The following is a 15,722-nucleotide window of genomic DNA, read 5'->3' on the forward strand; positions in this document are numbered from 1 at the left end:
TATAAAGAAAAAGAAGAGAAAGTGTTGTCTCTACAAGTTTGAATCTGAAGTGTAGTCTCTTGCAAAGCAATTTTGACACGAATGCAAATGGGGAAGCTGAGAAAGTTATTTAATAGGCCTTACCTTTGAACAAACTGCTGCCTGCTGCCCATGTAATTGGGCTCTGCGGGAAAATTGTCTGTCTGCGAAAGAGAAGGAAAAAATACGTATAGTTGTACACTGGACAAATCTCCTGCAGAGCAACAAGATTTCCTAGTGGAAAAATGATTAATAATTCAAAAATTCCCTTAATCTTCAGATTTGTACATTTTAATTAAATTGGAAATTGCTGACATGTAATTATGTACTCAGAACAATTAAATGATTCCGGTCCACAAATTACCTGTTAAAGTAAACAATGAGCCTGTCATAACTGGCATTCTCTGTTAGTACCAGGATGGATAACACTGTCTGTGTTGTTTCATTACTCAGATACCAACATTTAATATTTGTGGGAGGAGTGGAAAAATGACCTAATTTCTCCATATTAAAAGTGTGAATTATTTAATAATACTCATTTTTAAACATAATTACATCATCTGCTGGGATTCCATGCCCTCCTTGAAAGAATATCATTTAAAGTCATCCACTCTTCAATTAAGAGATACAGGGCCTTGCCTTCAAATTTTGCCAATAACAAATACAAGCATGATGCGTATGGTTGAACTCATCTCTATGATTCATTCTCCTCTACATCCCTACTGTGGAAAGTGTACTCAAATAATACAAAGGAAAGAGTTATTCAAAACAAAGCAAAGTAAAATGTTACTTTAAACACTGAGAGCAAAGACGTGGAGAACCTAGGCTTGTTTTTGTGGTTGTTTTTACTGCTTTCCAAACTGTCGTGGAGGTCTGCCAAAAAGAACTGAGTTCTCCTTGTATCATGGAACAGAGTCTTTTGGGAGAAAGAGACTAGATCTTTCACAGATCTCCCTATACTGTACATTCATACACGTTACTGCTTCTTGCAGCTGACTCATCGACAAAGGTTCTCCTGTTTTCGGCATCACATCATATCACACCATTGTGCTCTGAAGCAGCTATGGGCTTCTACAAGATCATCCAGCATGCAAGTATGAGTGACACAGGAGCATGCAATTCACGAAGCAGAGGGCCCAAGGTAAGGCTTAATGTAGAGCAATGTGTTTTCTTTACAAACAAGGCTAATTTGAACTAACAGTACTCTTTTTTTCTTCCCATATAATAATTTAAATTATTTGCCTTTTGGAACTATTACTGAAAAAAAAAAAAAGCATGTTAAGAGTAATAGCTTAAAGTATTATCTAAGTTTCACCGTCTGTTAGAAGTTTGGGAACAGAAAAACCCTCACAAATTTCTTAATCCGTAATCTTTTTGCTGTTGTTCAAATGCGCTTTATCAAATTAAATGCAAAGATAAGGATAAACAAGGTAGATTCATTTCTGACTCCTAATCCTCTTAAACTAGTAGTTGGTAATAGACATTTGCCATTAACATGTTGTAATAGTTTCTAGATTTTGTGAAGCACCTTAATTTTTGTTTCTATAATGACAAATTACCAATTTTTAAGGATAACTTGATCTTCTGGTAAAAATAATACTAGTAACCAACACCAAGGGCAAAAATATTTGCAAAAGAAGTTTGCTAATTGTCAAAACTGTAATTACTTAGAAACTCTACATTTTAATTTAATAAAATCTAGGTCACCTTTTGAGTTGGTCAAAAACATGTATCCACCCCACTATTGCTATCAGTTGAAAGCTAAGCATGAGAGTATCTTAGAACACTTCAGAAAAACAGAATCCTGGGTGTTAAGGAGAGAGTAAAATGTAAAGTGGAAGTGGAAACTCTAGTTAGAAAATATAGGTGCTATTATAAGTAGTCTTGTGATTTTAATCGTTTTAATTGGGAGGAGCCTCATGCGATGTGGATCTCTATTCAGTTAGACACAGAGAGACAGATTGGCGAAATTTTTCTTCACCTGTTCTAATAGGGACAGTCTTTAAAAATGTTTGCATATTATTAAAGTTCTAAGCAATTCTAATACAATAAGAGACTTAAGAAGTAAAATACATTTTCCCATTGACTGAAGAGCTTTTTTAAAATTATACGCGTGTATGTGTGTGCGTGTGTGTGTCTGTGCATGTATCAGAGAGTTAGATGAACACTGGGCAATGGTATTGATACCAAATATTGTTTTGATGAAAATAGAAAAACAAGAGGAAGGTAGAAAAGAAGGGATTTTGGAAGGGAAAGAAAGACAAGAAAAACCAAAGCAGGGAGAGAGGCAAGGGAAAAATAGAGAGAAGGAAGAGAGAAACAAAAAGATATACGAAGGAGGAGGAATGAGGGTGGAAAGAGGGAAAAAGAAATGTAAAAAAAAGAAAGAAGTTGGTTTATTATTGTAAATTTCACAAAATACAATTTTAAAAGTTTGCAACTTAATCAGTAGTAGAGAATCAGAAGTTTACTAATAATGTCTGCATTCATTCATTAAAATAGGTAGGAATGTGAGAGATTGTGTTTGCACTTATAATTACCATAATGAAATAGTCATTTGGCCTTTAACAAACATATAACTAATTCACTATAAAAATCACACTGGTTTTAATATAGAAAATAACATTTTCAATATCCAGGCTCCAAGGGTGTCTGAAAACTCATTTAAAATAATCTGAATAAAAATAACAGTATTTGCATAGAAAAATGAAAAATTGAGGAAAAAAGCCATATGTATCACAGTATCATTTAATTTAGAAGTAGAAGAGCTTTCAGATATTTTCCAACACTGTTTTATAAAAATTGAGTTCTACCTTGTATATTTATAAATCTTAACTTTTAAGTCTAAGAAGAAAGTAAAATTTGAAGTCAGACACTTGTAGTTTTTTGGGTCTCAGCAGAGTAATTAAATGTGAATATTTACAACTCTTGAAAATTTTATCTTCTTCCATACAAACTGATTACTAGAATGTGTTCCCCTCAAACTCAATTTGAATCAGTGACTTTTAACTATTATTTTCTTGTTTATTATTTTAAAAAGTGTAGCCGGAATTGGTGGGCTGTTACAGAAAAGTTCTAAAGTAGATACTTTAGATATGAAGATCTTTTTGATCTATTCCAAAGTCAGGAATAAAAAGACAAAAGTTTTGGTGTTTTATAAGTGATTATTTGCTCATAAAAAAACAGATCAGAACTAACTTATAAAACTGAGTGTGCTCTCCTAGTTTGATTTTTTTGTTTCTGGTTATTTTGTTTGATGAAGATAGAAATTTAGATATTCTTTACTTTCCTTTGTACAGAAAACATGAAGAAATAAACAAGTAATAAAGTAAACAAATGCACAAATTAGATAAAGTCTGCACGATATGAATGGTTTCTTTGATTATTTGCTTTTATGCATTTTCTCTACTAGTGCTCAGCAAATTGTAGCAAATTTATAAAAGATATTCAAAACCAGAATTTTTATCAGCAGTGGTCAATAATAAACTATTCCTAAGATGCACTATCTTCTACAATTTGCTCATGCTATTAGAACTCTAAAAAACAAATCATGGGGCCAGACCAGTGGGGTAGTGGTTAAGTTCCCGTGCTCTGCTTCAGGAGCCCAGGGTTCGCAGGTTCAGATCCTAGGCGTGGACCTACACACTGCTCATCAAGCCACGCTGTGGCCACATCCCACCTACAAAATAGAGGAAGATTGGCACAGATGTTAACTCAGGGCCAATCTTCCTCTCCAAAAAAATAAAAATCATGACTTAAAAAACAAGGGTCTCTGAGAAAGACCAAAAGAAAACACCTACCGAAACTGAATGATGTCAGCCAAAATTGGGAAATCTCTTTATTTGTGGAAGTAGATTAATTTAATATGACCACTTATATGTGCTCAAAGAAGTTAATTGAAAATGGATAGTAAAAGTGGGTCAAAATAGATGTTTTTACCACTAAAATATTAAAAACAGAAATTTTAAAAATAAGCATGTGGCAAAATTCAAATTCAATATTATTAATGATAAAAATTCTCAGCAAAATAGGAACAGAAGGAAACTTCCTCAACTTTAGCGAAGGGTGCCTACCAAAAAAAACCTTATAACTAACATCATATTACTGGTGAAAGATTAAAAACTTTCACCCTAGCCTTCACCTCTTCCATTCACCATTGTACTGAAGTTCTAGTAAGTTCAATAAGGCAGGAAAAACAAATAAAGGATACACAAATTGGAAACAAAGAGAAAAAAATTTTCACAATGTTATTGTATTCACAGATAACATTATTGTTTAGGAAGAAAATAAGAAAGAATCAAAACAAACAAATAAAAACAAACAAACAACACTTTCAAGAACTAATTAATAAGTTAAGCAAAGCTGTCACATTCAAGGTCACCATACAAAAATCAATCATCTCTTTATATTCTAGCAATGAACTATTGGAAACCAAAATTTCAAAATTCAATACTTTTATAAAAGTTCCCCCAAAATCAAATACTTATCAAATAAATATTTTTAAAAAACACATACAGAATCTGTATGCTGAACATTACAAAAACTGATGAAATAAATCAAAGACGACCTACATAGATGGGGAGATATATCATCTTTACAGACTGGAAGACACAAAATGGAAAAGATGTTAATGCTCCTCAAATAATCTATACATGTAACATAATTCCATTCATATTAATAGCACAATTTTCTGTAGATATAAACAATAGGATCCTCAAATTCATATGGAAAATATAATAGCCAAAATAATTTTGAAAAAGAAGAATAAAGTGAACAAATTACACCACCCTATTTTAAGAGTTACTATGAAGCTACACCAATCAAGATAGTGTAGTGTGTCAATGGAAAAGACACATAGATCAACGAAACAGAAGAGACTGTTCAGAAGCAGCCCACACAAATATGGCCAATTCATTTTTGACAAAGTTTCAAAAAGGCAATTCCACCGATAATTAAAAAATTAAAAGTTGAAATGAAATTCAACCTACACCTCACATTTTATTAAAAAAAAACAAAACAAAGTGGATCATAGATCTAAATGTAAAACATAAAGCTGCAAAACTTTACAAGAAAACCTAGCAGAAAATATTTGTGACCTAGTGTTAGAGTTCTTAGACATGATACCAAAAGCATGATTTGCAGGGAAAAAAAAAGATGCAAAATGACCCAGCAATTTGGTATTTACTTTAAAGAAATCAAAACTATGCTTACACAAAATTTGTACATGAATATTTACAGGAGCTCTCTTTGCCAAAACTGGAATCAGCCCAGATGTCTTTCAACAGGTGAATAGGAAGACCATGGTTCATATACACAATGGGAAATTTAGCAATAAATAAACGAACTATTGATATCACAACTTGGATGAATCTCAAAAGCATTATGTTGAGTGAAAGAAACTAGTCTCAGAAAATTGCAAACTGTATAATTCCATTGATAGGACTTCTCAAAAAAAGCAAAAACTATTATGATGAAGAACAGATCAGTGGTTGCCAGGGGTTAAAGTTGCCTATGGAGATACAGCATGAGGAAGATTTTCGGGGGACAGAACTGTTTAGTATCCTGATTGTGGTGGGGTCTCATGAAGCTATACACGAACAAAACACACAGAACTCTAAACTGAAAAAATGTTCATTTTACTGTGTGCTAATAAAAAGTAATTCTAAAAATATATCTACAGTCATCATCTGCATCTCATAGATGCTGAGGATTCTTCTGTCTCATTGAGAATTATAAAAATACAAGTTCTTTTACTAAATATTCTCAATAAAGAGTTTTTCTGAACTTTGACTTTTAAAGGTATACTCTGCCAACTTTTAAAATCCACGTAGAAATCCCATATTCATTTGGACAGACTACAAATTGATTTGGGATATAAAGATGCATTTAGCCACACTAGCAAACCCAAGCAACAGCCCTATAAGACTGTCACCTTAAATATTTAAATATGAATTCTTTAGCTCAATTTTCATTTCTTTCAAATTTGTTTTTCTTGTGTGCAGTTCCTGTTTACCCAACTAGAAAAAAAAAGTACTTTAAAGAAAGATTTAAGACTGCATTTATGGCAAAGAGTAGCTTTTCCTTTCAATGCAGGAAACAAACATGGCTTTATCGTGAAAAACTGAGATCCATCCTCAGAAATGATGAGTTTTTGAACTTAGAAAATGCCTCTTAAAATCAATTTTGCATTTGGAAGCAAATGAATAGAAAACCTTTGTAAAGACGCTAAAGAAATTTAGTATGAAATGATTAGCATCTAAGATGTACCAAAGCTAGGCAAAATATTGTACAAAGTGTACACAAAATAATTTTACAACTTTGGTGTAAAACTAGGATAACATTACCTAAAATGTGTGCTTTTATGTTTTATATGAGATGATATATGAAATTTTCTTAGTTATATAACACAATTCCTGTTATAACTTTTTTATTATTTAAAATCCTACTCGCAGCACTGTAATGATCATGAAATAATGATAATTGGATGAAAGTCTGGTAAATTTTAAAGCAAGACTTAGGTATCTAGAAAAATGAGACAACTGTAGGATGAGAAAAATAAAAACCTCATTATTTTGAGTCTTATTTCAAATAAATTTCTAAGAAAAAATATCAGAATGCTATTCTTCAAATGTATCCCTGAAAAAGGAAGAGAGAAGAATAACGTGAGCATTAGGAAACTGGATTCTATGATTAGTTTTCACCATCAGAGGTACTATTTAAGTAAATGTTGCTCAACACCTTGGTGCTAATTTGCCAGTATTATCCTATATTTCCCAATATAGAGTCATGGGACAGTCAGGAAATTTCCAATGGAGAGAACAATTTTGACAAACCAAACAGCTCTTTGCATTTCCAGAATCTTTCATGTGGAAACACAAGAGGCAATGGTTTATAAATTGCTGGCATTCTTGATATTCTTTTGCCTTTCTATGTCAGTTTCTTCACCAAAGAGGAGACCTTTGGGACAGAGGCCCAATAGGTAAATTCATTCCATAAATACACATTTAGCTCAGACCATAAGCAATATAAAAAAATCCAGCATTCGACAATGTAAAATTCACAATATCTGAGATCTAATCAGGAATTACAAGGCATGCAATAAACCAGGAAATATAACTCATATGTAGGAGAAAAATCAATCAATAGAAACAGATCTAGGCAAGAAACAAATGACAGAATTAACCAATAAGGACCTTTAAAATCTATTAGAATATTAAAAGTATGGTCAAGAATGTAAAAGCATGGCCCTGAGCATAAGTGCCTCCTTAAATTTTGAGCCCTAAGTACCTCCTTGTCTCATCTTAATCTCGTGCCTGAAGGACAGAAATAGATGATATAAAAAAGACCCAAATGGAACTTCTAAAAATGAAAACCACAATATTTGAAATTAACAATACACTAGATAGAACTGACAGCAGATTAGAAACTGAGGAAGAAAAGATGCAACATTTTGCACCAGGTTCTAGAAGCATTTGCCTCAATAATTATATGTAATATTAAATCTATTTTTTGCATTTATCTATATAAACTTTATATGTTTGTGTCAACATTGTCTGCATAAATTTGTAATATACTAGAGAGTAAAGACAAGTATGTCAAATGCCAAGAGGATCTCCCAAAAGTTGCAATACAAATATGAAGAAAGTTTAATTCTAGAGGTATTTATCTAGAATAGGAATTATTAAAAAAAAATGAAAGTATGTCTTCAACTCTTTAAAGTCATCATTAAGAGAGCAACTTAACTCTCACAGACTAATTTGGGGTTGGATGTTTACTTATGGTATTAAATCATATCATTATAGCTTCAGTTATACTTAGATGATCATTCCTAATCCTGGAGTACAGGGGAGTGGAATTTTGAAAATTCCTTTGAATTAGGAACACAAGGTTGATTGCACAGATGGATGCTATTGGTTGAAAACAAAATAAATTGAACTTTTCCCTTAATTCAAAGTGACTGCTTTTCACAGTGATCACAAGTATTCTCTTTGCAACAGATTGAACACAATGGAGTGTTAAGACACAAATAATTCACTTTAGCCTTTTCATACCGACATTGCTTCTGATAGTTTTGTCTTCAACAGAATATATGGTGTGGTTCTTTGTACATTGCTGAAGTAGGCAACAGCATTTTAAGCCACTACTTATAAAGTTATCTGACAGCACCTATGGCTTTGGAATTTTTAAAGTGCATGAAGTATGGCAATAACTGTAGTTATCAGCGATTTTCACAATAATATATTTTACACAAGTATAGTGTGGTTGACATTTGTGTTTTGTTCTAAAGGCATAATAAAACCAAGAGAAGTTTGTACCACATTTAGAAAAACTAGCATTATTATAAATTAAAAATGGGAGAAAAAGGACAGTCACATCTTGTAAGTTAGAATTTTAAGTCTACTGCTCAATTAGGATGATTTTTTTAAAGTGATGTGCTGTATAGTGAAACTTCTTGCAAATATTAACTCTTTTATAAGTGAAACTGATAACTTCAATAATAAATTCTGTGCTAGAATTTAATTATGTAATTTATGAATCTTGAAGAAAATCATCTTTGACAAGAGAGAAGAAAATCGAGATAATCAAAAGGTAAGATGAGTGATAATTGTTATCTATGAAAGCATGCAAAATAGAGAAGGCTGCACATTCTTTTTATGTATTTCTGAAGCTTGGGGCCCAGAGGTCACTAAGGTGCCACTGAATGCTAGATGTGCTTTCTCATTGGCAATGGCACAGCATTACACCACGAGTTCATGTCTTAGGAAAAAATCCACATTTACTTCAGAGTTGCTAATTTTGACATCCCCCAATTAACCCATTCTCTTTGGTACAGTCAGCCTCTCCATCTCAACTCTATCCAATACCCAGTCTTCCCTTTTTCTTCCAGTGGTGATGGTGGCGAAGGGAGTTTGGAGTTGTTTGCTTTCCTGTTTTTTGCTCTCTCTCAACCAGACATTCCATCTTAGGAGACTTCTCTGCTTTCTTCCTATCATGTTCCTTCTCCATCTCTATTAAGAATACTGAAGGATCTTCCCACTGGAAGGAATACCTAAAATGGGATCCCCTGCAATCAGCCCTCCAAGATGAAGAACTCAACACTCATATACAGCCAACGAAAATTCATTACAAGCCTGAACTTCTAGAATTCTCGACACATGAACAGAAGGATAGAACAAGGAAGGAGACAAATTGGTGACACATTATTTTATTTATTACCACTATGAATGCTGAGTCTTCTGCAAGATACTTTTCCTTAAAATCTTATTTTATTAATTTTTAGGAACTTGGTAATAAGCAAAAGGAAATTTTTACAAATTGAATTATGTAGATTCAAACCAGTTCTTAGTCTAATGTATTTAGCTAATATAGACATGCTTTGAAACTACACTGCACTGAATCTAAATGTATGTAAATAGCGTCATTGTGCACACTGTGCTAGGAGATTTGGAGTATGCTGTCTTATATTAGGATCTGCAAAACAGTAGTATTGATACTCATGATTCATTCTTCTGAATTGCCCTAGGATACACAGTAGTGTTATTGTCCACATCTTACTTTTTTTAACAGAGAAACTGTAGCTAAGTGACTTTCATAAAGTTGCCCATTATAGACTCAATTCATTGTAGAACAACAACACTTGCCAGAGACAGCCGGCACCAGTCAGTTGCTGTACTGCCTCTCTGAGAAACAGGGAAAAATAATGATCCATCTCAATACTTTTAGAAATAAGTTAATGAGAAATGAATGTAACTTGCCTTGAAAATGCTTTTAAAAATTGTTACATACTATGCAAAAATAGTACTGCTATCACCTCTAATAAAAAGAGAGCTCTTTGAAAGTCTGCACTTTCACCTTTCTATATTTCCATGTAAATCATTTTAATATGCTGAACATTACATATAACACCAATAACTAGATTTTTCCTAGACCTAAACTACAGTTTAATAATAATGGCCATTTATTATCAAATATTCTAATGCATACAGCAGGCTTAACTACATGTTTACTTACTATCATTATAGTCACATAAATTGTAAAAATAGGCACTTCTGAACACTTACTTTTTAAAGTGTAAAAGAAATTTAAAATATTACATTTAATAAACCATTATGTAAGATTCCCAAACAAATAACTAATTTAAAAGGTGAACTGAATTGCATGTCTGTTATCCATTTGATAAGCAAAGTTTTCGACAACACACTAAAATTAAAAATATCATGAATGTAATAATTTTGGTAAACATAATTCACCAGACTTGCTCCTCAAAATATTAAACTGTCAATCAGAAGATAGTGTCAACTATTATTTCGATAATAGGTTATATTTTGCAAATGAGAGAAAAACTTATCAACAAGGTCAGTTTCGTGTCTGATTTTGCATCAGCTTTTCAAGTCATCACCTGCATAGGTGCATTCCAGTTTCTAACAGGAGGAAAGAAAAATAGGAGGAATTCAAGGTGAAATTGAATGAGGCAACACCTTTCTAATTTTTTCCTTCCTCTAACTCTTGATAGGCCTAGAGAATTTTTGACTCTTTATAATTATAATCAATAATTCAGCCAACCGCTAATCAACCAATATATTTTACAAGAAATTAGTAAATACTTCGGGAGAATTTTTAAGTCCTCAACTTTTTGCATGGATTTCAAAGATAATTTACTAACCCCTTCCAAAAAGCAAAACTTACATAAAAATTTAAATTTCCAAAAAAACGTGCCCATTGGATTTTAATTTTTAGTTTGAAAACACAAGAGTAAGTTGAGAGTACAACTATGGAAATTCAGGCAATAACATACATGTAATTTAGAAAACTTGTCCTCAGAAATACTATTACAAAGGAAAAGGCATTCCTAAATTTGAGGAAAAATTAATTATTAATCAAACATGAGTTTTAGTTCACTAGACTATTTATCATTTTCTCTCTGAAACACAAGAGTGAGTATCACATTTAAAATGTATGATTCAATGGAAAGAGTCTATTTTAGGTTGGTGCTCATACCTGAAATTAAAATAAAGCTAAGTATCTTTACTAATATTAACATATTTTTAATTAAACATTAGCACAAAATGAAATGAAGTATCTCTAATCTTTATCAGATTGTCACTTAAGACCTAATTCAAACATCCCCAGCTCTTCCTTTGCTTGAAGACTCTAATTCCAAGAATTTTTTTCTTCTGGTGAAAAAAGCAATCTTACCTAGACAACCACTTCATGAGACAATAGGTCTGTATTCTTCTAGTTTTGAAACATTTTGATTTTGTTAGAAACTTTTTATAATGTACATGGTGTAATTTTTTTAGAAACACACAAATGGTAAAAAGTTAAGAAATATTGTTAACAATATTTAACTATATTATTAAGAATATTATTAATGTATTAACATGTTAAAATATTAGCAATATTTAACTATATTATTAACTATATACCTAATAGTAAGGCATTAGTAATGCCTTACCACAGTGGTTGGTAAACTCTGGCCCATGACCCACTATCTATTTTTGAAAATAAAGTTTTATTGGAACTCAGCCATGCCCTTTCATTTATCTGTTATTTATGGCTGCTTTCATGCTTCAATGGCAGAGTTGAGTAGTTATGACTGAAATCATATGGCCCACAAGCTGTAAAATATTTACTATCTGGCCCTTAATAGAAAAAGTTTCAGGCTCCTGGCTTAAAAGGATTGCCTCAGCTCTTAATTATATAATTAAAATTTTTACTGTACTCAATCCTGTAGATAAAATACTAATAGGGCATTGTCATATATGCACTATGCTTACCTAGGTTATAGTTTAGGGAAAAAATCACAAATCATTTTCATCCTCTGTGGGACACAGATTTGCCTCACAGAGTATGCATTTGGAAGGCGCCTGATTGAAAAATTGTTCACATTTTTATAAGTGGGTTTCAGTGTTAGGTGATTTGTGGCATGTTTACATTCAATTTCAAACTCTTAAAACTGTGGAAACAGCACCATCATGGCAACACCTGAAAACAAAATGCACTTAGACGCATGAAGTTTCCTGAAGTGTATTACAAGTTCCTCTAGAGTGTACTTAGAAGAAGAGTTAAGTAACCCATCTTTCCCAGAGGAAAGTATTCTTCGGTTCTTGGTCCTTTGTCTCCTTTGCTTCCTTGTACATTTCACAGGGTTATCTCATCACTATATTTCAACCCTTCTAAATTTCCTTTAAACCAGCGGGGGCCATTATAATTATTTCTAATACATGGATGGAGAATTTGAGGCCTGTGGAATTAATGAAAGGCTAGCCGGAGGTTGCAATATGACGAAGAAATATAAACAAGTTTCATTTGACTAAAAATTTTGGCACTCTTTTAAATAAAAAAACCTGCAAGTACTATATAATTCATCTCGCTTTTGTGTGTATTGTGCTTTTCTTTCTATTTTATTCTATTTACCATTGTCTGCTGTATTCTACAGATTTATTATTTTTATTTTAATAACGCTTGCTCATCAGTGCTCCCTCCAGAGTTCTAATACCAGGTCATACCTCCTTAAATAGTTTTGTTCCTATAACTGTTCAGCTCTGAATTAGATCAAACACAGATAAAAGCAATTAGGTCTACTGAACAATTTTGATTAGAATAAAAGGATCAAAGCCAGGTCTGTGATCATATCTGAGAATCCCTGGCTGCTTCTGGAGTCTCCAAAATTTAGAAATAGTTTCACTATATTATATAAGACCAAACTAGAGAATCTCTTGAAACTACTGCTGGTTCCTCATTTGAAAGACTTTGTGGCAATGTGTTATACATAATTCCAGCAGAAGTTTTGATGATTAATATGTAGAGGTCTTGGAGAATTCTCTTCCAAATTGATGTAAAGTCTAGGAACTCAGTGCAGTACTTCATAACAGAAGTATTCACGTGATAAGATGTTCTCGGACTCCACAGGTAATTCAATATACATGCATGTCGAACATGATATCGTTGGTATAGGAGCAAAACCCTTAAATTTCTCTATTCCTAGCTAGCTGTATACACTTGGGTAGCATTTCTGAGCTTCAATTTTCTCACATGAAAAGAAGTGCAAATGAAATCAAATGCTATCATATGTCTCTAACTTTCTAGTATTCATTGCCCTACAATAGTTCTTTGTGAAAACTTCTTTGCAGTTTCTACCTGGTGTGAGGTTTCTTTTCCTACAAGCTCTTCCTGCATAAAAACCACAGTTCTTAAGGAAGACAACATCTTTCCATTTCAGAGTTCATTTTGGTAGTTTAAGAAGTTTAACATATCTGGAAACCAATTTTTGCAAGAAAGTCTATCAACAATTGGTCTTTTTTTAAAAGGTCTACTTAACATTAAGACAAAAGTGGCCAATCCTGGTTTAGAGACGTCAAAATGGAAATTTTCAAGAAAACAAATTAGCATTCCAGTAAAATTACTTTTTTTATAATTTTAAGTACACTGGAATAAAATTGTACTCTCGTACAATTGCTAGCATTTAGGCCAATCGAAATATTGTTTTTACAGAGAATATGTCTGCATATCGGTGCTCTAAAGTTTAATTGCTTCAGAATGTTTTATGTCATTTCCTGTTAACAACAATAATAATACGTGTTAATATTCATTCAGCATTTAGTATCGATCAGTCTTGAATGCATAATCATATTTCATCTTTACTTCCTAAGACACCCCTATGAATAGCAAATATTATTACACCTGATAAGAAAGAAAAAGAAAACAGTTAAACAACTTTCTCTGGACTGAAAAGCTAATTTGTTTTTTAAACGAAGAACAGTGGGAATAAAATCTCAGTGTAAAGAATCTGTCCATCAGAGAGTAACTGATTAAATTAATATATCCATTAAATTGACCCAGAATTCTACAATTGTTAAGATAATATGATACTATGTCATTGACATGGAAAGATGTCTTTGATATATTTATATAATTTTAAGCAAAAAGCAGCTTAATTTATTATGTTTAGTATATACCACTTTTTGTAAAAAATCTAGTGAGCACATGCACACATGCCCATATGGAGTGGGAAGATACACAGGTTCACAATCCCTTATTCTAAACCCTTGCATCCAGACATGTTTTGTAATCCCAGCTCTTTCATATTTCAGAATGATATTTTTTTGTATATGTCATGTATTACTCATGCCAGCAGGGACTGGTACAACACCTCAAAATTGAACATATTGATGTTTCTTCAGTAAAACATGTTAATATTAACACTAAGTGGAACAAATAAAGATTAAAAATAGCTTTAAATCAGTTCAGATCTGAGTCCTTTAGATTTTGTAATTAGAAAAGGGATAGTGGATCCGAACCACAAAAAATTTAGCAATAGCTACCTCTGAGTACCAGATTATGAGCATTTACCACTTTCTAAACGCAAATTCCCCTAATTTCAGTCCACAAGTACATAATGAGTTTTATACACCAGGCACTGTTTTAGATATGGTTTTTCAGTAGCATATTTTCAGTTAGTAAGAATTTCTCTTAAAATTAGGCAAAAAATGCAGTCATTTAATTTTGAAAAAAATGAAAAAGAAATTCAAAGACATATACTGGAAAACAACTTGAAGTTATTTTAGTGCAAAAATTTAGATTTTTGCATATCAGAGTTGTGCAATAGTTGTTTTTCCCATGAATGAAGTCTCTTCTAGGGAAACTATTGACTTTCTAAACATCAAACAGGAAAGGAGTAACTGCCCTGCAGTCAGATGTAGCCAATTCATCCCTGGAGGCTGACTACAAATTCCCAGTTCAATGATAGAGTAGTTGAAATCCAAAGGCACTAGCGGAGCAGTGCCTGAATCTCAGCTCCACAAGTCTAGAGGCACAGTGTCAGTGGAGCAGCTCCATCTTTGGAATATCTGCATGGAACAAAAAAAACCAAGGGTCCAAAAATCTCAAATATTTAAATCTCAATTGTCCTTGAAGAACTCTTCCTTACAGATTACCTAATTCTATGCTTTATAAAAAATATTATGTCTTCTTATTGGTGCATTAGACACATTTTGTCTAAATATAAAACACAAAGTAAATAATTTTCCCCAAAAAGAAATGAAAAAGCAAGATTGCTCTCTTTGCTGATAGTCTCCTTTCTCTTTCCTTCTTTTCAAAACAGGGAATCAGGTTATCATATATAGTTTGAAAAACAGGTTTTTCCTCCCTCTGAAGGAGCATGAGTTTATTCAAGCAGAGTCAGGTAGTTTATAAAAGCTATTCACTTAATTTTAAAAAGTCAAAGTATAAAGCTCTTGCCTTAGTCTAATGTGATTTAAAGATCCTGATATCCTTTTTCTTGAGAGGACAGAACATCACAAATCTGAAACGGAGCACCTCGTAGCACAGCGCATAAATAGCTCAAGCTGAAAGCATAACAATAAGTTCTCTGTCTATTATTGCAGGACCAATAAATAAGCATAATGAAAATCATGACACATTATTACATTACTCTGTATTGCCTCTATTCATTAAAAAAAAAAAGATGAGTGCATTTGAAATAATTTCACATGTCAAATGACAATAAGCCTTGCAGTTGAAATGATGCTGAAAGGAATATTTGTAAAGGGCAGATGTATAGTCTTATGTGGCTTATATCAAGATTACGATAGAAGTAGGAAGATCTGAGCAGTAACTGCTTTGCTCCAAAATGGTAGTAGCATAGTATACAAAACATTTACATCATTCACCTGTGCCATGTGTGTTCGGGAATTATGAAGTGA

The 15,722-nt window shown here is 32.5% G+C and overlaps 1 protein-coding gene across 2 annotated transcripts in view; it reads right to left on the bottom strand.

The window, feature by feature from the left end:
- PCDH17 (protocadherin 17) overlaps window positions 1-15,722 on the bottom strand; it is a 95,661-nt gene that overhangs the window by 60,776 nt on the left and 19,163 nt on the right. For both annotated transcript variants that reach the window (XM_046665101.1, XM_046665100.1), the window contains one exon: window positions 124-182. In XM_046665101.1, the coding sequence (XP_046521057.1) occupies window positions 124-182 (59 nt within the window). The remainder of the gene's footprint in view (window positions 1-123; window positions 183-15,722) is intronic.

Source organism: Equus quagga, chromosome 6 (genome assembly GCF_021613505.1).
Source record: "Equus quagga isolate Etosha38 chromosome 6, UCLA_HA_Equagga_1.0, whole genome shotgun sequence".
Lineage (NCBI taxonomy): Eukaryota > Metazoa > Chordata > Mammalia > Perissodactyla > Equidae > Equus > Equus quagga.